This window comes from Corapipo altera, unplaced genomic scaffold (genome assembly GCF_003945725.1).
Source record: "Corapipo altera isolate COAL_440 unplaced genomic scaffold, ASM394572v1 110, whole genome shotgun sequence".
NCBI classification, from domain to species: Eukaryota; Metazoa; Chordata; class Aves; order Passeriformes; family Pipridae; genus Corapipo; species Corapipo altera.
In genome coordinates, this window is record NW_020884960.1 from 1,589,383 (window position 1) to 1,617,354 (window position 27,972).

The 27,972-nt window shown below is 45.2% G+C and overlaps 1 protein-coding gene across 3 annotated transcripts in view; it reads left to right on the top strand.

Annotated features, from left to right (window-relative positions):
• SAMHD1 (SAM and HD domain containing deoxynucleoside triphosphate triphosphohydrolase 1) overlaps positions 1 to 26,714 on the top strand; it is a 27,421-nt gene extending 707 nt beyond the window's left edge. For all 3 annotated transcript variants that reach the window (XM_027664029.1, XM_027664030.1, XM_027664031.1), the window contains 14 exons: positions 5,009 to 5,081; positions 6,378 to 6,538; positions 10,373 to 10,488; positions 12,061 to 12,131; positions 13,059 to 13,214; positions 15,957 to 16,057; positions 16,160 to 16,268; positions 16,799 to 16,890; positions 18,236 to 18,351; positions 20,832 to 20,971; positions 21,772 to 21,861; positions 23,042 to 23,146; positions 23,504 to 23,641; positions 24,754 to 26,714. In XM_027664029.1, the coding sequence (XP_027519830.1) occupies positions 5,009 to 5,081; positions 6,378 to 6,538; positions 10,373 to 10,488; positions 12,061 to 12,131; positions 13,059 to 13,214; positions 15,957 to 16,057; positions 16,160 to 16,268; positions 16,799 to 16,890; positions 18,236 to 18,351; positions 20,832 to 20,971; positions 21,772 to 21,861; positions 23,042 to 23,146; positions 23,504 to 23,641; positions 24,754 to 24,876 (1,591 nt within the window). In that variant the 3' untranslated portion in view covers positions 24,877 to 26,714. The remainder of the gene's footprint in view (positions 1 to 5,008; positions 5,082 to 6,377; positions 6,539 to 10,372; positions 10,489 to 12,060; positions 12,132 to 13,058; positions 13,215 to 15,956; positions 16,058 to 16,159; positions 16,269 to 16,798; positions 16,891 to 18,235; positions 18,352 to 20,831; positions 20,972 to 21,771; positions 21,862 to 23,041; positions 23,147 to 23,503; positions 23,642 to 24,753) is intronic.
• The last annotated feature ends 1,258 nt before the right edge of the window (positions 26,715 to 27,972 follow it).

Here is a 27,972-nt window from a genome sequence, read left to right on the forward strand (position 1 = left end):
GGTTAGGGTTAGGGGTTAGGGTTAGGGGTTAGGGTTAGGGGTTAGGGTTAGGGGTTAGGGGTTAGGGTTAGGGGTTAGGGTTAGGGGTTAGGGTCAGTGGGGGAAGAGTGATCGGTGGGGCTGATCTCAGACCCTCCGGAGCAATTCCTGTTTCCTGCTGATCCCAGAACAGCCCCAGCCACGGCGCAGACTCTCACTGCCCAGTAACCATGGGAAACTAAAAACCCGATCGTGTGGAAGCCATTGTTCCCAGCAGTGAGGGAATGACTGGTCCCAAAACCTTGGTAATCTGTCTGGTGGTGAATATGCTTTCTTACTCTTCTGGAACAGGAGAGGATATGAATGTGTCCTACAGTCCTGTGTGTCAGAAGAGCCCCTCTGCCCCTTCTCTGCCTCACTAGGGTCCTCTCTTGCTCCTGTCTCCAGGGATGTGGGTTTGCTTGCTCTCCTCATACTTCCTGGTGCTTTTTAATCTTGAATGTCTTTTCTTTACTCCTTTGCTAAGCTTATTTATACTGTTTCCTCCAAATTTGTCTCTAGACCCACCAAAGAGCTCAGGCTCTTTGCTGATGTTGTGGGTTGGTGGCCCTGAAGCAGATTGGGGTGTGTTATCTGGCTGGTGCACGCAAGTGCAGAGCTGTGCTTTCTGCTGGGGGTTTGAGACTTTGGTGTGGAGGTTGGCTCCTTGGCTGAAAACTCATCAGAGCTCACACTGTGCTGGAGATGAGGGGCCCCATCTCTGTTCTCTTGAGACATCCCGGCTGCACTCCCAGTGTGGGAAGGGCAAGTAGGGAGGGCGGGGTGTCTGAGTGTAGATATCTGTAGGGAAGGAAAAGCTGATGTGACCCAAGGGGACAAGGCAGAAGGGCTGTGCCTTGGAGGAGGTAAGACATGTAGGAGTCATTAGGGGTATTTGTGGTTTCTCTTTTTTTGGAAGAAGGGTTCTAACTACAAGTGTTTGAAGTATGCAGATAGACATGGTGTGGTGTTGTGGAAGGCAGGTGAAAGCTTTTATTTCTGAAATAGCAGGTAATTGTCTGTCTGAAATGACAAGCAGGTGTCTAATTTCTGTTTAGGACTTACCTGGAGGCTGGTTGCTTCCAGCACCTCACTGACTGGCTGAGCATCAGGTGCCTGTACGGACACACGGGACACGTGCAGCTGTTCTGGGGGCAGTCAGACCCGTGGGTGGGTCTGTCAGTGCTGAACGTGGGTGGCAGGAGGGGGTAACCAGGAGTCCCTCAGCATGGGACACTGGCAGTGGGAGCACATCTCAGTTGATGTAGAGAGTGGATGGTGCTGGGGTTATGAAATGAGGTGCTTGTGGGTTTTCTTTTATAAGGGGTTTTCTTCTGTGAGATCTGACATGTTGTTTCTCTTGTGCTGAAATTTTTGAGAAGTGGATGAGAAATTACTCAAGCCTACCAACTTTTGTAAACATCAGCTTCGCGCTAAAGAATTATCCCTTTGCTGTCCACTGCACACAGTGTCTTGCAGGAACTTTGGTCATTTCTCTGTGACAGGCCAGTAATGAACGCATGTCTTTAGTTCCCTGTGTTCCTGGATGATAAGTGGGGAGAGCTCAGGCCTGGAGGCAGCACCTTGGGTTTCCCATGTGCTCCCATGTTCCTGGCAGTGGATGTTTGTGAGACATGCAGCATGCTGCATGCTGAGTGTGGATGATGAGTGGGGCTGTCTGGCTCACCTCTCTGGAACAGTGAAGTTCCTAGTGGGCTCAGGAAAGGGATTTTCTCATCCTTGTCACCTGTGGCATGAGGAAGGAGGAAGGGTGGGGGCAAAGCAGGGAGCAGGGAGGGGAGTGAGGAAGTGTCAGTTCTCCCCATTGCTAAGCAGCCAGCAGTAGTGCTGCTTTGGCTGTTGGAAGAACTCTGCCTGCAGAGCCCTGGAACTCCACAGTACGAACACAGGATTTGTGTGTTGTGTCTTGGTTGAGGTGGCCTGACTATGTAGATTCCAGGTGATATCCCTGCTCTTGTTTTCCATCTGAAGAAAGATGGAGAAGTCTCTGTGCTGCGACATCCAGGTCATTGTTCACACTGGGACTGCATTGACAGTGTGCTTTGTCATTGTGAGGCTGAAACGAAACCGAGTTCATGTTCCTGGAGGCAGGGCAGGACAATAAGACATGCAGGGCACTGATGTGAGGACTTCCAGCCTCCCTCATCAGGCCTTTTCCTTCTGCTGGTCTCTCAGCCCTTGCAGCTCTGACCCATACTCCTTGTGGACAGTGTCTGTAGAGGTGGTTGTATATCAGCTGCACTGTCGGTTGTACAGAGTGTCCTTTCTTTGTTGTTCCTGGACTTGCAGTCAGTGGTAGGTTCTCAATATGGAGGTGCCCACATGCCTTTCTCCTTACATTCCTGGATATTTTTCAGTTTTCTCCTTGCTCCTGAATTTTTGTGGCATTTAAAAGCATGACCAGGTGCTCCAAACCCAGAGGCTGTGCCCAGAGTGCAACAGTGCTTCATATCAGGTGCTGCTTTGCACTGCCTCAGCGTCTCAAAACTGTCATCGAGTCCTGTCTGTGTACTTTGTGTGACCCAGAGTATCTTTTTGGGCCATTGTTACCTGTTTGGGTGTTGTTACCACCATGTTTGCTGCTACTGCTGTACTTTTTGCAGCATTACAGCTCATTCAAAACCACTCTTGTGATGTTTGCTCTCCTGTCCTGAATTTAGCTGCGGTAGAGTTAATTTTCTTCCCAGAAGCTGGTCCAGTGCTGTGTTTGGGATTTAGTGTGACATCAGTGTTGGTAACACCCTGATGTTTGAGGTGGTGCTCAGTCAGTTGGTGCTTACTCTGAGTCAGGGACTGTTCAATGTCCTGTGTTCTGCCACTGAGGGGGGAGCGTGGCCAGGAGAGCCAACCTGAACTGGCCTGAGGGAAGTTCTGTACCACAAAACCTCCTGCCCAGTGTAGAAACAGAGTGGTAGTGGTAGGGTGTCTGGGAGCCACTGGTCACTACTGGGGGACGGGCTGGGCATGGATCAGAGGGGTGGTGAGTGACTGTTGGGCATTACTGGTTTATCTTGGGTTTTGTTTCTCTCTCTCCTCTTTTCATTACTATTAGTAGTAGCAGTAATATCAGTGTATTTAGTTTTATTTCAGTTATTAAATTGTTCTTATGTCAACCCACAGGTTTTAGCTTTTCGTGATTCTCCTCCCCATCCCACTGGGAGCAGCGAGCGGCTGCTTGGGACAGAGTTCCCAGCTGGGATTAAGCCATGACAGTCTTCTTAGTGCCCAACCTGGAGCACAAAGGGTTGAGATAACTGATCTGGCCAGGGCATGTTAAAACAAAGTTTTTACAGTATGTTAGTTTAGTAGTTGCTGGTCACAATGTTGCTTTATTTGCTCTCAGAGTTGTACTTGTTCTCAGACTCATATCATGGAACACATGCCGGTGTGAGCACCACCAATGGTTCTTTTCATCTTAGAATCTTAGAATTGTTTGGGTTGGAAGGGACATTAAGGATCATCTTGTTCCAACTTCCTGCCATGAGCAGGGACACCTCCCACTAGCCCAAGTTGCTCCAAGCCCTGTCCAACCTGGCCTTGAACACTTAATACTTCCAGGGATGGGGCAGCCACAGCTTCTCTGGGCAACCCGTGCCAGGGCCTCACCACCCAGACAGGGAGGAATTTATTCCCAGTATCCCATCTAACCCTGCCCTTTGGCAGTTTAAAACCATTGACCCCTGTCCTGAAACTCTCTGCCCACATAAAAAGTCCCTCTTCCTCCTTTTTATAAGTCCACTTAAGGTATTTGAAGGGCATAATGGGGTCTCCCTGTAGACTTCCCTTCTCCAGGCTGAACAGCCCCAGCTCTCTCAGCCTGTGTCCATAGGAGAGATTCTCCAGCTAAAGGCTTGTGACAGTCTGAGCAGCAGCTGCAGCCCGAGAGCTCCCTGTAGGGAAAGGAACACCAGGTAGTTTAGACAAGCACTGCTCACCAACAAACATCATATGCCTTTAATGTTTTATGTGTTGTGAATTATTGAATTATTTGGATGAGAATATGTAGTACATCAAGCAGTGTTTTTTGCTATGAGTTGGCATTTTATAGTTTTGCTTTCCGTTAAAGCACTGAAAGACTGATGTCAAACTGATCTCAGGATGGTTAACTGCTGGAAAAAAAGTACAAATTGTATTTTCTCATGATGGTGTTTGCTGTCATACTGAGGCTGTAACCATGTAGCTCAAGAGGAAGGGTTGCAGACAGAGTTACTAAAAGGAGATGTGATAGAGTGTATTAACTCCCTCCAAACTCATCCTGCCTGTTCTCTTAGACTACTGTGACTGCAGCAGAGTACTTGCACTGGAAGTTTACCCGTGTGTTGTGAAGGGGACCTTTAGTAATTTATTAAAAATGACAGCAAAATACCTTTGCAAAATACAAGAATGAGTTCTCAACAAAATGAAAGCATGTTTTAAACTGCAGTGGTTTTGGTGTTGGAGTTGAAATTAATTTGTGTGAAATTCAAGTTAGTTTGGCAGAATTAAACTTTTAATACAGAGTTGACTAACTGAAAGAAATTTTTTTAAAAAATCGTTTATTGGGACTACGATATTTTGGTTTAAGGAAATTTTCAACCTTAAAAAATATCAGTTATTCAGGAACTACATGTTGTCATTCCTATAAATTTAAAGGACTTATCTCCACATGTGACTTACACAATTTTTTTCATCAGTTTTTTTAGAGAATTTCACGGTGGTTTTATTTCTCAGTTCTGTATAAGTGGGAGAAGCACTTACACTGCTTTACAGTGACAACTTCTGTAGCTATTTGTTCTCTTCCTTCTATACTTGACTTTAGAAGGATAAATGCTTTCAGTATTTTTCTGAAAAAGTTAAAGTCTTGACCCATTGGAAGAGTCAGCGAATATCAGAGTAATATGAACTTGCACAAGTAATTCCATACGTACTGCAAACTGTAAAGGGAGATGCGTTGCAAACTTTGTTCTCAGTGTCCTTTTTTTCCTTCTAGCTGCCCAACTGAGCGCCTGGAAGTGCTAGCCTGCCTGAAGCAGCTGCCTCAGCAGCACATGGACGTGATGAAGGTACCCCCACACCGTAGTGGGAGGACACCACGGCCAGGTCCTGCCTCTCCTCCCCTTGGCCGGGTGCTGCCAGCTGGTGCCTTTACTTTGCACAGCAGCAAACTCCAAGCCCTTGATTGTGGTGGTTTGTGAAAAACCACATTAACCAGTAGAATTGTTAAAGTCATCATCTGGGAGCTTTATATGGGCACCTGGAGGTTGTGTGGGGTTCAGCAAGCAGAAGAACTGTTTGACATGTGTTGAGAAGCTCCCCTTTCACATCCCTCTGTGTAGAGTCTCCTCTTGGTTTATTTTATTAGTTTTGCCCCAGGCCTGGGTTAACAGACTCCTCCTCGCTTCTACTGTTTGCTGTGTCCAACTGTTTCTCCCAGTGGTGTGTGTTGGTTTAACTGGGGCCAGGGCTGCACATTCTGTAGTAATCTGCACATCTGCCAGAGCCCTCCCAGCTCAGTGACCAAGGATAGAGAGCACAGGAAAACCTTATTTGCCGCAGTATTTTACCAGGATAGGTGTGTGATGGAATGGTTTTACCTGCTGGTTGAAGACAAGGATTAAATGTGTTTACCTTTTCTACTGAGTTACTGTAGTTACTGAGACGTCTCTTAAAATGTGTGCTTATCAGGGAGTACTTATTTCATATTTCAGTTATCTTGCATTTTGTTTTATGAAAAAGGTAACATCATCATTTCCACTCAGCAAAATTTCCTTTGATTTTAAAAATCATGAACAATGTCAAGCCAAACACTTTTTACTGGATATCTCAGACATGCATTGCTTTAGTTGGAATAGCAGATTAATAAAGACAACGGTTTTCACAAGTGTTAACTTTTGGAATTGCACAGGTACAGGTAACATTTTTAGGGATTTTGACTTTAATTCCCTTGCTATGTGAAATAGGCAGCTTTATTTTTTTTGATGTTAAGCTTGAGTAGTTCTCTGAAATAAATATGTTGTGCAGAGAAGCTGAGGACGCCCTGTGCCTTGAAAAGACCAGGTTGGATGGGGCTTGGAGTATCCTGGTCTAGTGGAAGGTGTCCCTGCCCATAGCAGGGAGTTGGAACGAGATGGTCTTTAAGGTCCCTTTCAACCCTTAGCCATTCTATGATTCTGTGATAGATCTTGGTGTGGGGTTGGCAGTATATGGCTGTTTTACAGAAGATGAACAATCTCTCCCACCAAATACCTGACCATTCTGGATATCCTTTACCTTGCTGCCTGTTTCTTTTCAAAGTCAAACAGTTTGAAAAGTTTCTTTTCAAAGTTACATGTTAATTACACTATTTTTGGCTTTTGTAGGTTTTTAACGATCCTATTCATGGGCACATTGAAATACATCCCCTGCTTGTTCGGATCATTGACACTCCTCAGTTCCAGCGCCTCCGGTACATCAAGCAGCTGGGTGGCACTTACTTTGTTTTTCCAGGAGCCTCTCACAACCGCTTTGAACACTCCATTGGGTAAGGAGCTGGTTCTGGCACATGCCTCTCTTGCATCTGGATTTCCTTGAGTTTGGCTCCACTGCTGTGGAGTGCCAGCCAAGAGGCGTTGGTGAAAACTGCTGTGGTGGCAGTTTTGGTCTCATGAATGTTCCTGGATATCCCATGTGATTATGGGCTGTTCCCTTGAACTTCCTTTAAAAAAGACAGATAAAGAAACCTATGAGATGGATCAATGTTAGAGTTCCTCCCTATCCTTTCTTATTCTAAGAATAATGTTAATTAATGACTGTGAGTCAAAATTTTAAGTTTTAAAGCATAAACCTAGTAAGGGTACAGGGGCTGCTCTAAATGACTTGCCAGACAGCTGCATTGTCCAGCACAGCTAAAATCCATTTGATCTGTAATGTTTGCCTTTGTAGTTAGGTGTGCCTTATGCAATCGATGGCAGGTTGTCAGGCTGATAACTGTAATTCAATTAAGCAGAAACAGATGATGGACTGTATTAGTTTGTTTGAATACATGCCCAGAATAAAGACAAGTACAACAGACATTCGAACACTACAAAATAAAAAATCTTTTATTGCAGTGAGAATAAAAAACTACTAGCAAAGAGAATCAAAAGCTAAAAAAAAATACAAAAAAACTATCAGTTGGCATTCATACAATACTATGAACAGCTTTTATTACAGTATTAACTAGTAAAAAGGGAATTAAAGGGATACAAAAAAGGATATAAAACATTTGCTTTCTTGTTTGCTTCCTGTCAATAAACTGTGCTTACCTACACAGACAGGCCAGGTGATGCCCAAAAAGGTGCAATGGAACTGTTTAGAGACAGAATTTAGCCTTTAAACAGCAAGGTATTTATTTAGGCAACGTTGGAGAGCGAGCCAGGTCGCCCTGGACAAACTTGTTCTGCCTTCTCAGTGAAAAGACATGATTATATACAATTTCTACAAGGGATTACAACATTTTTACATACATATTCATATAATTGCAACATCTAGTTATAATATTCATAATAGGTGGAGTCTGGGTGGAGCCTGGGGTGGAGTTGTCTTTTTGGGGTGATGTTTGGTGGTCATTCCTGTTTCTTCAGCCTCACGGGGTTGTATTTTTACTCTTCTTCCTCAGCTGAACTCTTCAACTTTCTTGATTTTTGCTGACTCCATGGTGAATTTTGCAAGACTTCGAACTCAAGCCCCTATTTTGCCCCTTATCTATTCATATTCTTACCCTATCTTTATTTATGTAGGTGTGTGAGCATTCTTTTGGTGTACAGTACCATCTAATCCCTAAGCTCTGGTTTCTGTCTCTAGCTAATCATTACATTCTTCTGAGCAGGGGTGTCCCCGGATCAGTATTCAGAGTTAACTCTTTAGGCCCTACCTCTGTTTCACAGGGCTGTCAGGGTCTGCAGCAGCTGGTCGGTGCCCGTGCTTAGCGGGCGTCCCCGCGGAGCAACACAGTCTCCATGGCAGGATGAGGATCGCTCACCCCAGCAGTGCTGACACCCCATTTCATCAGCTCTACATTACACCACGTAGGGCCAGTACCCAGTATAAGGTGATGCCTGAGTGGCAGCCAAACCCTGCCTGTTCATCACCTGAGAGCAACAGTCTGTGCCTGCCCTGCTGTAGGGCAAGGGGCCAGCGACCCCTGCTCACATCATCTTCCTATCACCAGCATCTTTCTCACTCCTATGTATGACCTCTACCATTGTGTTCCCATTTCCATCTTGCAGTATGGAGCCAAGCCAAGGAGGAACTCAGCTCTGATAATAGGGGACATCTAGTCGGCTTGCTAAAGACACAATGGACCTTTCAGTTAACTTGTGCAATAAAGGTACATTGTACAATACTCTGGCTGGTTTCGCATCCTTGTATAATTACTTTCTCATGCCTCTATGCTCCATTGGTCATCTAAATCAAAAGTACCCCCTTTACATGGGCACAAGGATTCTGAAACAAGGACTCAAATCCAATAGCAGAGTGCCGAGGCATGACGGAATATTTCGCCGTATCATGCCCACCCAGGCACATTATCTCGAGGTTTAAATACATTGTAACACCCGAAGTTCCCACCTAAAGTCCTGCCCAATTCAGATGTAAGGTACTCCTCTGATTTCATCTTGCTGTCCTTTCATGAGCAGGACTGCCATCTAGCGTCCTTTGGCCGGCAGGAATTTGAGGAGTGGGCTGTCTGCCTTCCTCCCCGGGGGTCATCACCAACGTCTTCCTCGTGTCCTTTGGGCAACCCAGTCCACGTTGGCAAATTCCCAATCACGTGTGATTAATTTCTGCTGACCTCTGTCTTCTATCTGATTGTTCTGAGCCCTTATTAAAACATTTCATTTATTTATCATTGGTTAAAGATAATCTAAGACTCCTCTTTAATTAGGCAATTCTTTATTGAATTTGCTTCTCTAGCAAAACAATTTCTTATTGAGTTTTCTAAAGTGTGGAGGCCTCCTAAACTATTTCTTCCAGGTGCAGATTCAGCAGCTGTTTTCTAATTTTCTCGAGTTTTCATCTTCATTTCTCTAAACTAAACATACATTTAAGCAAAAACAACTTAAAATTACAGAGTCCAAGGGAATACAAATTCCTTAGTTATTTAGGGCACAGCTCTTTACAAAGGCCAGGAGATCACAAAAATTCCTAAGCTAACTGAGGTAGAGGTATAGCTTTCCTTCAATTCCTAGAGTATTGCTAGGTCATTCACACTCCATGTGTGAATTAATGACAAATTTAAGCTTGTTTTAAAGGTATATGCCAAGGTGCAGATAAATTAAGCTAGTCAATAGTTTGTATTCAGGTGATCTGGACAGCCTAAAGTTGATTTTGTTAGTGCTGAAATATTGTGGATAAGTGTGGCTTACTTATAACAAGATGTAAATGGCTGTTGCAAAAGAGTCAAATCAATGAAGCAGGCTGGATTGATTGCATCTGGTACACCTGAAAAGACAGAAATATGGTTGAAAATAAACAAAGTTTCCACAACAGAAGTCTGAAAATTACAGTCATATCAGCAACCTTTTCTTTTGAACAGTTCTTTTGACCTATAGAGTTAAATTTAGGACATTTGTTCTCAATTTGTGTGTAATTTCAAAGGTTTCTACGGTGTCAAAGTAGAAGAAATGAGCTTTATGTGCTTATTGGTCTAGTAAAAGAACACCAAACAGTAAAATTTCATATAATAAAAGTTGTTGTAGGAAACCTTGTCTTGCTTTAAACTGTTCTTCAAGGGGGACTGCTGGGACAAGTAGAAAAGGAAGTTTGTGTAGAGCTCGTAAACAGTTTACAGGAGTATGTGCCATGTGTTTGTTCCTGCATGTTTTGTGTCATGAGAAAAGAGGGTCCCACTGAATGAAATCAAATGTCAAATCTAAAATAAATGAAAGGAAGAGAAATAATTATCATGAACTACTGTTAAAGCAGCAATTTGAAAGAAGAATCAAATGCTTTGGTGACTATTGTGGACCTTTGCAGTTGCCCTGACTGGAATTCAAGGATTCCTGTAAGTTGAGGTGCTTCAAGATTCACACTGTCAGTGATGCACTGCTGTTCCTTTACACAGCTACTCTGGGGTTGTGTGTTATGAAATACGGTAGGATGCTGTTGTCTTTTGGGCCTGGTGTCCCATGCTTTTTTGCTTTCGGATGTGTTACTGATGACTAAAACTCTACTACAGGAAATAGTTTGTTTCTGTGATTCAGATCAGGTTTTGGGGATTTGTTGTTCGGTGCCTCTCAGATAAGGGCTTAATTGATCAAAATAGAATAGGGGAACTGCTCTTTTTCTGTTCAGCCTAAACCACTGCTCTATTCCCTTTTTTTTTCTCCTGCAACAGGGTTGGTTACCTAGCAGGATGTCTGGTTCGTACACTGAAGGAGAGACAACCAGAACTGGATATAACCCAGCGAGATATCCTCTGTGTAGAAATTGCTGGGCTTTGTCACGATTTGGGTAAGGAACACTTGAGATGACTTGTTGAAAGCTAACCAGGATGAAAAGCTGGCTGTGAGATCAGAATTGTGAGCTCTTTTGGGCTGTTCAGTGCATGGCCATATTCCAAGACAGGTTTTATCTGTTCTGTTTGGTCTGGAGTACTTCTGTGGAGACAATTCCACTTGGTGAATCTGTAGCCACTCTTAGCTAGTGTTTTTTCTTGTTTCCAAATAGTGTTAGAGTTCTGCCCTCAGTGGCTGAAGTGTCCACTTCCTTCTGTGATTTACTCAGGTCTCTTAAAACCTCTCAGAATAAAAATTAGTGGCCCTTTCAAAAACTGTTACGATTATTTTATAACTACCTATTTTCTTCAGAGCCGACACAGAGTTCTCAGTACTGCTGCAGTACTTGCCTGTGGTGTAGGTGCCACAACTGGTTTTAAGTGCTGTAGTTCTTAAGGTGCCTTAGGAAAGTGCACTTGCTACAACTGAATCTTCCTCACAGATGATGGGTGAGGAGTTGTCTTGCTCGGAGAGTTGTGGTCAAGGGCTCAATGTCCAGGTGGAGCCCAGTGGCAAGTGGTGTCCTCAGGAGTCAGTGTTGGCACCGGTGCTGTTTGATTCTCTGTCGGTGACACGGGCAGTGGGATCGATGCGCCCTTGGCCAGTTTGCCGATGACACGGAGCTGTGGGGGCGGTCACAGGCTGGAGGGAAGGCACCTGGGCAGGCCAACAGGTTCAACAAGGCCAAGGGCAAGCTCCAGCGTTGGGGCAATCCCAAGCACAAATACAGGCTGGGAGGAGAGTGGATTGAGGGCAGCCCTGAGGAGATGGACTTGGGGGGGGCTGATGGATGAGAGGTTGGACAGGACCACTGGCATGTGCACTGGTACTCAGAAACCCCCTGTGTCCTGGACTCATCCCAGCAGCGTGGGCAGCAGGACAAGGAAGAGGATTGTGCCCCTCTGCTCTGCTCAGGTGAGACCCCACCTGCAGTGCTGCCTCCAGCTCTGGGTCTCCCAACGTCAGGAAGATGTGGAACTGCTGGAGCAAGTCCAGAGGAGGCTGTGGAGATGCTCTGAGGGCTGGAGCCCCTCTGCTCTGGAGACAGGCTGGGAGAGCTGGGGGTGTTCACCTGGGGAAGAGAAGGCTCTGGAGAGGCCTTGGAGCACCTAAAAGGGTCTCCAAGAGAGTTGGAGAGGGACTTTGGACAAGGGCCTGAGTGATAGAACAGGAGAGAAATGCTTCACACTTCTAGAGGGCAGAGTGAGATGGGATATTGGGAAGACATTGTTCCCTGAGAGGGTGGTGAGGCCCTGGCACAGGTGAAGCTGCGACTGCCCCATCCCTGCAAGTGTTTGAGGCCAGGTTGGATTGGGCTTGGAGCAACGTGGTCAAGTGGCAGGTATTCCTGCCCATGGCACCGGGTGAAACTAGATTTTTTAAGGTCCCTTCCAACCTGAATCAGTCTAGGATTCTAGATATGTCAAGATCAAGTCAAATACAAGAGAATTCAGATCCCTCGCTTGCTCAAAAAATTTTTACTCCCAACCATGTCTCAGATTAAACCTGTGTAATATTTATTTTTAAGGTCATGGGCCATTTTCACACATGTTTGATGGAAGATTTATTCCAATGACTCGTCCAGATTTGAAGTGGAAGGTAGGCTTTTCGCTATTGAAGTAAAAATACAAACCTGAGAGTTTTGGAGGCAAAATAATTAATCTTTAAAGAGTGCCATTGCTTGTGAGACGATGGTGATCACTTGGCTTTACTTTATTGCATCAGTTTGTTGGTTTAATTGAAAACCAGAGTGTTGTCTCCCAGTCTTGGGATGACTTCCTTGTTGTCTTCAGCTGTATGTCTGGGGAACGTCAGCTCCCTCAGCACAGCCAGATGGAACCTTACTGGCAATGCAGAAAAAGTGAGAAGTGAGGATGGATGTGTCACCCCCATCTCTTCCCTAAAAGTGCACGTGCTCTTGGACTACTGTGTACTTCTGTGAGATCTGTGTGGATGCATGGATTTCTCTTCTGCAGATGTCACCTGGGTGACACAGAAATGAGTTGTCTCAGTCTTGTCAGTTCCTGTAGTGTGACTCTGAAGAGGCAGAATTTTTTAGGACTGCAATGATCATTTTTAGCCAGCATTGTGCCTTAAAATGCATATTGAGAGCTTTCTGCAGAATATATTCTACAGATGCAAAAGACCAGCTGGCAGCCTCCTTTCTGGTTTAATATTTTAGCTCAAGACTATTCAATACAGTGCTTAGAATTCAAACTTCCAGAAATTTTGAACAGAATTCAAAACAGCAGAATTATTTTATCGTTGTAACTGCCTTACTGCTGTTTGTGAAAATTCAAAATTAACAGCTCTCTGCTGAAGAGTGTGTTTCTGGACTCTGTAGGCTGGGTGATTTCCTGTTTTGTTTAATGCAAGATAAATAGAAAATAACCCAGGTGCTGCACTTTCACACCAGCCTGCCCATGTGCCATGCCAGGCAGTGCTGCTGCTTGGGAGGAGGCTGTGACACTGCAGGAAAGATGCTTAAACCATGTAATACAACATTTGGATGTTTTTTTTTCACAGCATGAAACTGCTTCTGTTAAAATGTTTGAGCACCTGATAACTTCCAATAAACTAGAAGAAGTCATGAAGTCATATGGTCTTGTCCTGGAAGAAGATATGTTGTTTATCAAGGAACAAATAGGAGGGCCTATAGATGAAACTGCTTGTGAGAAATCGGTGAGTCAGTGTACTGCTCCTGTGGTTATCCCAATAAATGTCTTAATTTTGCTGAAAGTAGATCATTTTGGCTTCTGCTATGTGTTATTTTTAGCCCCATGAAATTCTGAGAATCCTGTCACAACTGGTGCCAGAGAAGTGTAGTGTTTATTTCTTACAGTGCTGGCAGGAGGTAGTAGCTTCACTGTGTTCTTACGTCTCCCTGAGAATTCTGAACCAAAAGTTTTCAGATTAGAGGAAAGCTCTGGAATGTTATTTGTATTTAGTGAACCTAACTGGTGATTGGGATCCACTCAAGGGTATGGAAAGAGCTGGCAGAAGTGCTCACCAAGGCACTTTCCATCATTTACCAGTAGTCCCGGGTAGTCCCAATTGACTGGAAGTTGGCAAATGTGACTCCATCTACAAGAAGAAGGGTCAGAAGGATGATCCAGGGAACTACAGGCCTGTCAACCTGACCTTGGTGCTGGGGAAGGTCATGGAGCAGATGATGCTGAGTACCATCATGCAGCACATACAGGACAACCAGGGAATCTCAGGCTCAGCCAGCCTGGGTTTAGGAGAGGTAGGTCCTGCTCTACTGAAGACCAGGAAGGCTCTACAGAGGGATCTGGACGTGCTGAACTGATGAACCTCATACAATTGACCTTGGTCCAACAAGCCAAGTGTTGGGTCCCGCACTTGGGTCACAGCAATCCCATGGAATGCTACAGGCTTGGGGAAGTGACTGGGCAGAAAACGACCTGAGGGTCCTGGTCCACGTGAGCCGTCAGTGTGCCCAGGTGGCCAAGAAGTCCAGTGGCATCCTGGCTTGTGTTAGCCATAGTGTGGCCAGCAGGACCAGGGGCAGTGACCATCCCCCTGTGCTGGGCACTGCTGAGGCCACAACTGAAATTCTGTGTTCAATTCTGGGCCCTTCACTTCAAGAAAGACATTGAGGGCTGGAGTGTGTCCAGAGAAGGGCAGTGGAGCTGGGGAAGGGTCTGAAGCACAAGTCTGATAAGGAGCAGCCGAGGGAGCTGGAGGGGCTCAGCCTGGAGAAAAGGAGGCACTCAGGCTCCCTCAGTCTGGATAACAAAACTGAGCACTGGCAGAGACGAGGCAGTGAGCAATCAGAAGCATGGCCCAAGTGCCAGAGCCCACATCAGCTTTGGTGACAGCAGCAAAATGCTTGAATTAATTGCAGTACATAGAGGCAGGGATAAGACTCGAAGAAATGAGTTGCCTGAAGAGACAAGGAAGAAGAGATGGTGATTGTTAATCATTGCAACTCTGTGAAAGACTTAAGTCCTCTCTCCTTGCTTTATACTTTACAGCTGTTGTCATCTCTTCAAGGACACCCATTCAGTTGCCACTAGAATTAAGAGCTCGTGGCAGCTGAAGTCAGTGGGAGATCTGTCAGGACAATCTGGTACTAATCAGAATTTGTATGTTGTCCCAAACAAGTAACCCGCAAATGTTCACACTTGCCTGTTATTTTCTGCTGCAGTAGTGGGTAGTTCTGCCATGTGTACTCCAGCAATCTGATGGCAAACATAGGGAACTTGGCATAATGAAATTCAGTCTGAGATCTTATAGGAAGAGGATGTTCATTTACAAAGGCTGTAGGTTGGTTTTTACCCCCTTGGGGTAAATCCTACTACCTCCCACAACCACTGATCTTGTGCCAGGTTCTTACCCCATGTCTGGTTTTCCTTGTTTGGATTCTACACCTGTTTTCCAGCAGGATACCAGGAAAAGGAGTGTCATCATGATCTGTGGCAGCACTCTCCTGGTGTTAGGCACAGGGCCTGGCCTGGCAGGCACTGTCCTGTGGTGCCCCAGAGAGCACAGGCTGCTGTGCTGGTGCAGTGTCTGGCAGTGGGGCTGTTGTGCTGCAAGAGTCTGTCCTGCCATGAACAACAGGTGTTTGTGCACTAAACACAAACAGTGTTCTCAACTTGGCCCAGGAGCAGAGCTCTTTGTTATCGTGGTATTTTTTTCTATGATGTGCTTCCTTCCTGCTGCTTACAGTTCCTGCTGCATTTCCGTTCCAAGTCACATCAGTTTTAGTGATTCTGTCGTGCTGATCACATGGAAGCCATGTTTGCATACAGTGTTTTCCACCTTCATGATTTCAAGGCCACTTTATGGCATTTTTTGTTTAGCTGAAGAATCTTTAAATTTTCAAGAAAATGTGCAACCTGTATCTTATTATTTTGGTGTTGATTTCCTGTTTGCCTCATGTCTGGATTATCCCTTGTGGGGTAGGAGTTTAAATAGCTGGCTGTTCAAACAATTTTTGTTTACTATGTCTAAATAAGTGTTTTAAAACTCTGTTCTATAAAGTTGTGTAGTTGATTGCAGAAGACTGCAAGACAGCGACGTGTTTGTAGGTTTAACTAATTCTCTGAATATTAAATGATTCCAGCCTTTTCCCCTCTTTGTTGCTATGTTGTGCTTTTTTTGGCATTTCAAAGCTGCAGGCTTTGTTTTAGTAGAATAGGCAATTAAAGACTTGTGTTCATGGGTTTTATTCTTCCTGAGATCCTGAGAAGACAGCTACTTAAGCCCTAGTTCTGGATTTCTAATGCCTAACAGCTTCTAGGAACTGTTTTCTTATCTTTGTGTTCTTTGCTACCTCAGTGTTGGGTGCTTATCACAGGCTAAGTCAAAGTGTATTCCTGCTGTCTTAAAAAAACTGATTTTACATTGTTTGCACACTTCAATTTCTTTTTTTTGTCTTCCTGGCTCCCCTGTTAGTGGCCCTACCGTGGTCGACCAAAGGAGAAAAGTTTCCTCTATGAGATAGTAGCTAACAAAAAGAATGGCATTGATGTTGACAAGTGGGATTATTTTGCAAGGTACAAATCTTACAGTTTTTATTATGAATTCCTACTGTAAAAATGCTACTGTGTGTACAAATAGGACCATGTAGTTAAACACTCTCTGTGGAATGTTTTTAGGGATTGCCATCACCTGGGAATCCCGAATAATTTTGATTATAAGCGATTGCTTGTCTTCACTCGGGTCTGTGAAGTAAAAAACCAGAAGCATATCTGTACCCGTGACAAGGTAAGGGGTGTGTGGGAGCCGAGGGACACTCAGGGGCACTGAGAGCACACGGGGACGTGGGGGAGCTGCACCCAGTGGCTGAGGGGCCTGAGGGGCTGCCCAGAGCTTCTTCAGCCCAAGAGAGGAAGAAGTTGCTGCTCTGAAAGCTTTTCTCCGAAGCTGGTGGTTGGAAGGAGGGAGGGACAGAGAAGCCACTGTTTGTGGCAGGTCCTTTCAGGGGAGACTCCACAGACCTGTCAGCTCTGCATGATTCTGCTCCAGGTCTTCTGAGCAAGAGGTGAGTGTGGCTTTGGTGAGGGGCTGCTGAAGGAGCGAGAGGGCCTCTTCTCTGCCTGGGCTCCCTGGGGTCGCTGCCAGCGCTCTGCTCTCCCATGCTGGCCTGAGTTCTTCTCCAAAATTTGTAAATTGTGAATAATAATTATCGTACTCTATGCTGCAAATGGAAGGAGACAACTCATTTGATTGATTGATTTAGTTTTACAAGTAAGACAGTGTCAAAAGTAAAAGCAGATTGGGTTTTTTTGATTCAGGAAGTTGGAAATTTGTACGAAATGTTCCACACCCGGAATTGCCTGCACCGGAGAGCGTACCAGCATAAGACTGGCAACATCATTGAACTAATGCAAGTATATTTTCCTTTTTTTGCATTCCATTTATTTTTAAATTCTTGAAACAATCCATATCCATTTGGAATATTAAGATAATCAATAAGATGTGACATAGAATAAAAGCAAATTCTTGTGGAAAGACTTAGTGCTTAGAGTATCATAGAGTCTGTGATTAACAAGCAAACAAAAAAAAAGAAGAGAGGAGGACAAAAACATCCTTCCACAGGAAATAAAATTAGAGGAAAATTACTAAAGCTCTGAAGAAACACCAGACCAGGGTGTGTTTAAGCCATTTTAACTGCTGACAACTGAGGTCAAATCTTTATCTGCAAGCTAGAGACCACTTAGCTCAAACTGGATCAAACTGGAGCAAGGTTACTTGCAGAGTAAAGTAATAACCAAGTTTATGTAGCTCAGCTGAAGCCTGACTTTGTGTTTATGTAATGCATGAATTGTTCAGGACTACCTCAGCTGGCTGCCTGCTATTGTACCTATCTTGTTGACGTCTATAGAATTTTCCCTGTAACATTATTCTCTTTACTTTTCTTGAAAATCAGAAATACTCGTATCCCAAAATATATTTTCATTAGGATCTTGTCTGCCAGGTTACCATCTACTGATTTTGGAAAAAAGGAATGTTAAGAATTACACAGTACAAGAGTGATTTGGACTGTTTCATTTTTTAAACTTCAGCTTCTGGTTTAAGGATCTTCTAAAACTCAGACTAAAAATGCTCAGGTTTGACAGTAACTAAATATGATGAGTAAAACGTATTTTTTAGTTTAGAAATTTAGTCCTTGGCTTCCCATAATTATAACGGCCTTTCCAAAAGAATGTCCATGCTGGAAATGACAGTGAGGCACAGGGAACTCTGGAAGAACTTGATCTTTAGAACATAACTTTTTCCCACCTGAAAACACCATGTTTGTGATGCTTTCCCTTTACAGTGCTTTGTATCCTCTCAGCTAGCTCTTGGAGCAACGTGTCTGTACGAGGATAAGGTTGTGTGTGAGGCAGCCTCGCTGCAGCTGAGTGGCCATGTCACTGTCTTGCAGGGTTCTGGAATTGTCTCAGCTGTGTTAAACTCAGTCTGAAGCAGAACAGACTGAACTTGATCATTCTTCTAAAGGTTATGGTCTGCTCTCAGCCTGCTCCCAGTAAATCTCTGTTGAAATGTGCGATGACAGCACAGAAACAGGAGATGTTGCTGTGTGATCAGCATCTGCTGCGTGCTGGGGATGCAGGTTTTGTCTGTTGTCTTCTGTTTATAACATACTAATTTGTTTCTCTTTTGACTCTTGAGCGATGAGGTGTTTCAAAACAATGTTATCCTAAAGTCTTAATTTTGTCTCAAACTAGGATTACAGAAGCCTTTCAAAAAGCAGACAAATATTTTGAAATAAGAGGCTCTGGAGGAAAAATGTATCAGATTTCTACAGCAATGGAGGACATGGAAGCCTACACTAAGCTAACTGGTATGAGATCTCAAACATTTTTTTTTAAAGTAAAAGAACATGAGTACCTGTTAAAATGCTGTTTTTACAGCTTTTTTACACAGAAGGTGGGGCTGGCCTGGGCCATCCAGTGCCTGTGCTCTCATATCTTGCTGGGAGAGCAAGACCTTCTAGTTTTAATTAGTTCCATGTTGAGAGAGAAGCAGCAACTTTATGTTCTGCGTACGTTCAAATTCAGCAGTGTTGTCAGAAGGTCCTGCCTGTGCCCTGAGTTTGTTGCACTTGTCACAGGTGGGATATAAGTCAGCTCTAAGTGATATAACATCCAACTCTGTGAGGTGGAGTGGTACTGGATGTGTGTTGTGACATGAAGCTGTTCCCAAGGGCACCCATGGGGTCTAATTTGATTTGCTTGAGACATTGCTACCCTGCCTGCCTGCCCCTCCTGGTGTGTGCTGTGAGGCCACCAGTGCTGCTCTGGTTGGTGTTGGGAGCTGCAGCAGGGGGTGGAGGCCGGTGTGGGCAGGCAGACCCTGCTGCACGGGGTGTGGGGGTGGCTGCAGGGCAGAGGATGCTGCAGGCCCTGGTCAGGAGTGCTCTGAGTAGTGGCAGCTTTTGCAGCACCTGTCAAGCTACAGCTCATGAGGACTCCCAAGGCATCTTTCCTGAGTGGCAAGGCAGCTTTTCTGAGGTTCCATCACCAAGCCTTGGCTTACCAACAGGGAGACTCAAGAACTTCCATCTTTGGTCCATGGACGAGGTGACGGAGCCTGAAAGCACTGTTGCAAAGGATCCTGTGTGTCTTAGCCTTTGTCATACTAAAGGCCTTCTGCTGGCAGTCCTTCATCTGCCACAGCCACCTGCAGCCTGACCACAGCGCTGCTGTGCTGTACTGAGGTGAGGAGCTGCATATCCCCTCTGTCACTGCATACCTCTGCTCAGAGCAGGAGAAGGGGCTGGCTTTAAGGGGCAGTAGCTATTGGAAAGCATGAATTGTAGTGCTGGGCTGTGGAAGGCCAAGCAGAAAGGAAAGAACTGAAATGAAGTTCTTCATGGGCTGGAATCTGTTACTGTGGGCTGGCTGGTCTGTAAGATCAGCTGTGCTGGCAGGTCAGCACCAGGGTCCTGCTGTAACTGCCTGCTTACCTGCAGTACCTGGTAAGGGGCACAATTCAGGGCAAGGAGACCAGGACTATGTCCTGTGCGCCACAGCAAGGAACTGCTTGCTGGGACTGTCCTGTTCAGCCAGGAGGGTTGAACAGCAAGGAGAGTGATGTGAGGAATGTACCAACGCCAGGTGTAACAGTGACCATGAAGGACGAGTCTGTTCTCCTCCTCTTAAACCAAGGCACTTCCTTTCCTGCTTCTAGTGGTTGCAACTGGGGGGCTCCTGAGAGGCTTGTTTCAGCAGTCCATGGTGGTGAGTGATGCTCCTGTGAAACTGTCCACTTACCTTGTGGACCTTTGCAAATTATGAACCTCTATCAGGTTCTGCAGCAAAAAGCTCCCTAGCTTTCTTCCATGGTGGGTGAAGAACCACTGTTGGTTTTTAATGTGCTGGCTCCTGATTTGTCAGTAGATCATAGTTCTAGTAAAGGCTGAGACAGCAAATTGTTCCTTGTCCCTACTGCTTCTGCGCAAGAGAGGTGTTCATGGGCGTCTTATTTCTCCTGCATTATCTATCCTCTGTCTGAAGAGACCTGGTCTGTGGTTCCTCATGGAGAAGTTCCTGACTTTGGTTGACCTTGCCCGTGAAAACAATCCTCATGGTGTTTTGGTGCATGGCTCATAGGTTGCTTCTCTTGGGAGCTCCCTAGGCCGGTTTCAGCTCTAGGTGGGTGTTGGTGGGCTGTGCTTGCAGCATGTGTCGAGGCTGCCCAGGTGTTCCTGGCCAGGGAATGTGAACAGCCACAGAGCAGTGTGGTGGTTGTGACAAGCAAGCAGCATCCTGGCAGCAGCAGTCTCTGGGACAGCCAGAAATAACCTTTCTGCTCAGAAGCCACATAAAAAGAAACCTCTGTCTTGGTGCTCGGACTGATGGTGGGAAACTCACTGTGCATGTCACTGTCAGGTGGAGGCAGGAGGGGAGACTTCGATGCTGGCATCCAAAGTCTGAGAAAGTCTGAAACTTTAATGACAGTTCTTTATTTTTTTACAAGACAGAGTATTCGTGTCCTGAGCCACTTAGTGCTTGGGTTTAGGATATTCTGCTGAACAAGACTGGCTCAATAAGAAGAGAAAGTAACTTCTAGTGAAGTAACAAAATATATTGCAAGGGTGAGAATTGAGCTAGTTTTTCCACCAACAAACATTGTGATTCTGATGATAATTAAGATGATATTGTGACTTTTCATTGTCTGACTTAGTTCAGTTATTCCCTGAAAATGTCTTTCCTGAACCAGCAGGAGCAGTTTTTCGTGTTGCCTTAACCTTTGTCCCTGCATTTTGCTGTGACACTGGATTGTAAACATACTTAACAAAAATCAATGCAACTTTGGCAGACAGTATCTACCTGGAAATTCTGCACTCAAGTCATCCAGAACTGGAGGAGGCACGAGAAATTTTGCGTAAAATAGAACGACGTGAATTATACAAGTTTTTAGGAGAGACTCGACCTGAAACAAAGAAGGAAATTGTAGAGGTAATGTCCTTTGGTGGAAGGTTCTGAATTCTGTCCCTGTAAAAATGTTCTCAGAATTACTGACCATCCATTTTTCTCTGTCTCCGTCACACTGTGCTCCTCTGCTTGGCCCAGGTGTCATCAGGCAGTATTTCTTTGTGTCCAAAACCAAACAAACCCCCCTTTGTGGGTTTCAGCTTTTGGAGTAGATCACCATCCCCTCCAAAGTTTGCATAGGAGCTCGCTGCTTCTGGTCTTTTTGTGGGTTTTTTTGTGTTGGGTTTTTGGTTTTTTTATAGTGATCATTGACCTTACCGATCTTCTCTGTCTCTTGGGTTTTTCTGTATATTTCACTGTATAGATATAACAGCTTTATTAGAGAGTGAGATCCTGCCACCCTTCATTAAAAAAAAAAAAGAAAGTTCGGTAAAAACATTTAGTATTCAGCTTTGGAGAACTTAATTGCAAACAGTTGGTTGAAGGTATATATCTTCTGCTTTCACGCTTCAGCATCCTGGACGTCTCACTCTTGCTCTCCCCCTGCCCCATCATCAGGTGTTAAACTCTTCCTCCACAGGCTGGCAGAGTGTGTCTTCTCAATTGTATAAACTTCGTTTGTTTCTAAAAACTGGTACAAAACTTATGGTTAAGATATACAGGGATTCAAACAACCAGATAGCTGCAAGAACAGTCTGTCAAGCTGTGAGGAATTAAAAGATTTAGTTTAGTGATATGTTGTGTCCTGTGTCTCGTTGCCTTTATCTAGACCCGAGAGTGCATAAATGTAATCTGAGCTCATCTTTTGGTTTTGTTTCTTGCAGAATAATGGCCTGGCAGAAAGTATTGCAAATTCTAAGCCAGAGAAGGATCCTCCAGATGTGGAGCTAAAGGCTGAGAATTTCATAGTTGATGTAAATACCTCTCAGAGCGGGTTCTAGTAAAAACTTCTCAATCACAGAGGGCCTTGTGTACCCAATGAAGACTGGAGACACATTTCAGTGCCTTTGTAGTGAAAGAACAAACCCACAGGGTGCCTTGTAGCTGCTGTCCTGGTTCAGCTTAAGGGTCTGAGAGCAACAAGCTTCTCCGGGGGAGGTTTGCTGTGGTGGGAGGGACTGAGGCAGAGGCAGTGGGCAGCCTCACCTCACTGGGCTGTCATCTGGGGACTGCTCCTGGTGACAGATTTGTTCTCCTGTGACTGTCCTTGCTCCGCAAAGGAGCAGTGAGGAATCCTGAGGGGTTTGGCACGGGGGTGTCAATGGCAGCAGCCCGGGGACCACTGCTGTTGGTCACCAGGGCAAGTCACCTGCTGGCCCCAGTGGGAGGAAAACAGGCACAGTGACTCCAGGCTTCTGGTATTGCAGCCTGCAGGGCAGGCACTGCTGGGGTTTGCTGCAGGAAGCACCCTGCTGCCACAGCTCAGTCTGCAGCCAGCACTGGGGGGAAGCAGAGAGCCTGAGACACAGGAGAGAGCTGTGTAGTGAGCGAGAGCTGCAAGTATCACTGGCTTAATCCCTGCTCTTGGTTAATTCTGGGAAGGGCTGGTGAATGTTTTTCCATAGAGTGCAGCACGATTCACTCCTAAAGCTCCCTTTCACTGGATAAAATTGTCACACTTTATGGAGCTTTAAAGTATTTGCCTGGGCTTTCCTTGGCCCACAAACTGAAGTTGTGGAGAAGTGGGCACCTCCCTGCCAACCACTGAACTGTTGGTATACCAGGCAGATGTAAATAATAATAATGTCTAAACCTCATGTTTATAGTCGTGAGCTCTGCTGCTTCCTCTGGAGGTTGTATGTTCTGGACTGGCAAGGGACCAGTACTGGTCCGGTGTTGGGAACTGGAATGTTTCAGAGAGCAGCTGGGAATTCTAAGTGTGAATATTCACCTGGCAGCTTCAGAGCAAGAGGTGGTGGAAGTAAAGATACAAAATACAAATATGAGATTGTTTTATTAAGTAATAATTTGTTAATTACTGTTCTATTTGATTGCTGTCGTTTTCAGGCGTATATAGTGCAGCTTTTTGTATTTATTGTGAGAAAACTAAAGACAAACATTAACAAATGCTGTTTTCTGTGTTTTACACACAAGGTTATCAACATGGATTATGGAATGAAAGAACAGAATCCCATTGATAAGGTTCACTTCTATTGCAAGGCTGATCCTTCCAAGGCAGTCAATATCAGTAAAGAACAGGTAGTCTTTTATTTTTCTCAGCTGGCTTCTGAAAAGCATCTTCACAGTTTGTGAGGGAAGTGGTTACAGTCCTGCGTGGTTGTTCTTGCACAGATTGTGAAGAGGTGGTGGAATCCATGGCCTTGCAGGTCATGTGTTGTACGATGACAGTCTGGGATCCTGACAGCCTTTGCATATGAACAGTATTTAATTGGAATAGACTGGGAGTTAGAAAAACACCATTGTTTTGGATGAAACTCATGGATTGTAGAGGGATGTTTCTTACTGCTCTCCTTTTGTATTCAGATGAAAAAGTTGAAGTTCAGTGGACTCTCAATTCCAAGAAATACTAAAGCTTATTTCTGTTTTATTCCAAAGGTTTCCAAGTTTTTACCCATAACATTTACGGAGCAGGTTATCCGGGTTTATTACAAAAGTCAGGATCCACATATTATTTCAGCTGCAAAACAGTACTTTATTCAGTGGTGTATGCAGAATGATTTCACCAAACCACAGGTAACATTCACTTCTTATTTTGCTTGTTTAGAACTCTTCATCTTTGTCCATAAGCTTGCTTTTTCATTAGTAACTTTGGCATTCAGGTCTTGCCTTTGTGGCACTGACCTAACTCCTGGTTTTATCATGGCTCCCATCTGAAGGTTCTTTGGTTTCACTGAAGCAGTGCTAGAGACACCTGCAAGTGCCATAGAATCATGGAAGGGTTTGGTTTGGAGGGAGACCTTGACGATCATCTAGTTCCAACCCCCCTGCTGTGGGCAGGGACACCTTCCACTAGATCAGGTTGCTCAGAGCTCCTTCCAACCTGGCCTTGCCTGTGGGTGTCCTTTGGGGAAAAGAGCTGCATCCTCTCACATGAGACCCCCCAGAGGATGTGTTCTTAAGTGCTGGAGCCCCAGCTCCAGGCATGGATAACTCTGTTTAAGGCTCATTCTTATGTCATTCTACTGGCATCTGTCTTTTCAGAGCAGCTAATTTCAGAAGAGCTTTTTACAAATGAATCAAGCAACAAACTTTTTCTCGTTGTAGAGTGTGGGTGTGCCCTGTAAGCATATTCTTCTAGTTCAGTTCATCCATCTTGTAGGCCCTGTCATGTTGCAGAGCATAGCAAAGGGCTTCTTACCAGCTTATTTCTGAGCTTAGAGAGCTGATTGTCTGTGTTGGCAGTGCCTGACCACAGATTAACGTCTGTATCTGACAAAGATGAGCCCTCCTGCCTCAGACCTGCTGTACCAACCTTGCCTACTTTAGACAGCGCAAGGCAGATCCCAGCACCCAGGGTGGGTCGATTGCAACAGTCTAAATGAGGTGCTGTGGTGAAGTCAGAGGAGACACTTAAACTAATGATTGTTTGCCCAGGATACAGCCTGTTGGTCTGCCAGGTTTGCTGCTAATAATTTAGGAAGAGCTGGACTGCCAATGATGGTGGCTTCTCAGATGGACCACTGCTGACTACAGCATTTTCTGTCTCTGAGACACACAGTCCTCAGTGTTTGTTGCTTCTGGGACCTTGTATTGATTTTTTCTATTAGGCCTGAGACTGAGCTGCTTTTCCTCTGTTTTAGAATGGAAAGCAAACATCATTAATGTTTCCTGACTTGTATTACCAGGATGGTGATGTTGTTGCCCCACATCTAACTCCAATGAAGAAAACCTGGAATAATGTGAGAGATGATGAACACAGGAGAGCCTCAGAACCCAGCTGCAAACAAAGGCTTCCTTTTAATGAGTAACATGTTTCTTTTTGGCACTCTTCAGTCTACTTCCTCAGAAGATGAGCAAACCTGAGTAGCAACTCTTCTAAAAGCCATTTGGATGGACTGGAAGGATTCATGGAACAATGCAGAAATGCATTTTACAATACAGTATGTTTTAATGTACATACTTAAACAAAGTGCATATTACAAATAGACTTTTAAAAACCAACTTATTACAACTGAGTAAACTCAATTCTCATTTATTTTTGAATGTATTGGCACTGTGTAGGAAGAGTAACTTTAAAAATTGCAATTCATTGTTACCACAAGATTTTACTGTTCCGTCTAGTCCTGATCCCTTCTTTAGCTGACTGTGCTATTGCATGAACTAGCAGAAAAAGTCCCAGCTCAGATTTGATGGGTTTTTTTGGGGGATTGGGGTTTTTTTGGAACCTGGGGAAGAGAGGGATAAGTAAGCTTCTGAAAACATAGTGAGGTAAAGAAGAAATAACCAAGGATGGCATCTTAAAGAACAGCAAAACAAATTTCCTTTCAAAAAAAAAGACGGGAGAGGGAATGTTTTTTGATAATCAAAGATTATTTTTCTGACATTCAAAAAGCTGATGGAGATGCAGGCCATTTGCTATAAGAGTGACCACAGTTTTTATTGAAGTAACAATGCATTGCAGTGCCATGCAGTCTTTTATAGTTTTATTGTGTATTTTTGATACACTGAATGTTATATTTTTACTGTCGGAACTGCAAAACCTGCTCAAAACGTCCATGGTGTGAGGGGTTGCAGGAGTGCTGAGCTGTCCAGGTGAGCACGGGTGGGCAGTGCCAGCCAGAGGCTGCTCCAGCTCTGCCATCCTGCACCAAGGACACCTTGTTTGGGATTACACTGTACTAGGCAGACAGGCTCTTCAGGAATCCCTCCATTCCTGTGTCCCTGCCTTGTTCTCCTGAATGGCTGTCCCTGTGTCATCTTTCCCCCCTTGTAGGTCTTTGAGGGTTCTGACAGTTTTTCTGTACTGGCATCACTGGTGTGAATGTTGCTGAATGTCTGTCCTGTTGAACAAGTGACCGAGGAAGACCTTTTTCCTCTCATTTTTTACTCAGGTCTAAAGGAAGGCTGCTTTCATTAAATGAAACGTAAAAGCTCAAAAAAGTCTGCCCTCAAAACTAAAAACATGAAGAAAGGTTCAGTAATGCTCAGAAATTAGAACAAGCTGTGGAGTTGTTGTCTGGAATGGGGAGAAAAGCGTTGAGTGTTCAGTTTGGGCAGTCAGAGGTGGGTGGCCAGGGTAGGTTCTGAAAACTAACCCAGTGGGAAGGTGCTATGAGTGACCTGCAGAACTCTAGTCATGTCTCCTTTGCCCTTTTTATCTGGGGAACTGATGCCATTAGGCAGAGGGAAGTAGAATCAGCATCCATGTACTTACTCAGATTTTGTTTGTTGAAATAACCAGAAGTTGTTGTGCACTCTGCTGCTTTCTTACGTGCCTGTGCTCATGTGCATGATCTGCTGTTCCTGTCTCTAACAGTATTTCAGATCTGCAGGTGAACAAGGGCTTGTGGCCTCTTTAAAGGCTTTTAAAGATCTTATTATGCTTCAAACAACAATATCATAGAGTGAAGGCATTTATTCCCTTTGTCTGCATAAAATCAAATATTGTCCAGAATAATATAATTTTGTTATTGTTGCTTGGGTTTGTTTTGAATCTGTTTCAAAAGGTGCACTTTATACTTGGGAAATATCTTTTGTTTATGTTAAACCTAATGTTAAGTTCTGAGAGCTTTTCTTTTCCCAGCATGTTCAACTGAGCCTCTCTGAAGAATAAATTTATAAACGATGGTTTTACTATTCTTTTAAAGAATTGCAGTGTGTGAACTTTATTAAAAATGGTCTTACTGTGCCGTTATAAAGAGCCAGAAGTATTCCTGTGGAAGACCCTCCCTCTTGAAGAGATGGGTTCTTGGTTCCTGTCTCCTCACAGTGCAGCAGGGCTGGGAGGGGCTGTGGGGAGGATCCAACCTCTCCTTGTGCAGCCGCACGTCGGTGCCCACAGCTGGAAGAGCAGGCCAGTCTCTGGCCTCAGCATCCTTCCAGGGGTCAGGGAAGCTTTTTAGACGCTTCTCCAGTTGTTGTGTGGGAGAAGGTGAAGTCGTGCTTGACCATCCTGGTCACCTGTGCTGAAATGGCTGGGCTGGAGGCTGAGGGGACAGCAGTGGGTGCTGTCAGCCCCAGCAAGCTGCTGAAGGGGTGTTTGGGTGAGGGGGGTGAACTGAAACCTACCTGCAGGGCTGGGCTCAGAGGGTGGGCTCAGTGGCACAGGTCTGGTTGGAGGCCAGTAACAGTGGGGTACCCCAGGGGTTGGTGCTGGGCCCAGGCCCAGAGCTCCATTGCTGAGGGACAGGGTCCACCCTCAGCGAATTTGCAGGTGACACCAGATGGGGAGGAATGGCTGGTGCACCAGAGGGATGTGCTGCATCCAGAGGGATCTCAGCAGGCTGGAGAAAGGGGCTGACAGGAACCTCGTGAAGATCACCAAGGGGAAGTGCAAAGTCCTGAACGTGGGGAGGGTCACCCTCCTTCACCAGGATGTGCCGAGGGCACCCACCTGTGAGGCAGCCTGGAGGAAAGGACCACGAGCCAACAAATGTGCAACAACTTTGCTCTTGCAGCCAAGTGTTCCAGTGGCGTCGTGGGCTGCCTTAGGCTGAGTATTGGCAGCAGGTAGAGAACCCTTCCCCTCTGCTCTGCACTGCTGAGGCCACCCCTGGAGTGCTGGGCCCAGAGCTGGGCTGCCCAGTACAAGAGACTGGGACAGACTGGAGAGAGTCCAGCACAGGGCCATGAAGGTGATGGAGGGACTGGAGCATCTCTGTCATGAGGAGAGGCTGAGAGAGCTGGGACTGCCCAGCCCAGAGCAGAGCAGGCTCAGGGGATCTCATCTGTGTGGATAAATACCTGGAGGGAGGGTGCAGAAAGAACAGGGCCAGGCTTTGCTCAGCAGTGCCCAGGAACAGACCCAGGGGCCATGGGCACAAACTGACACACAGGAGGGGCCCTCTGAGCATCAGGACACACTTTTCCACTGCGAGGGTGGCTGAGCACTGGTGCAGGTGCTC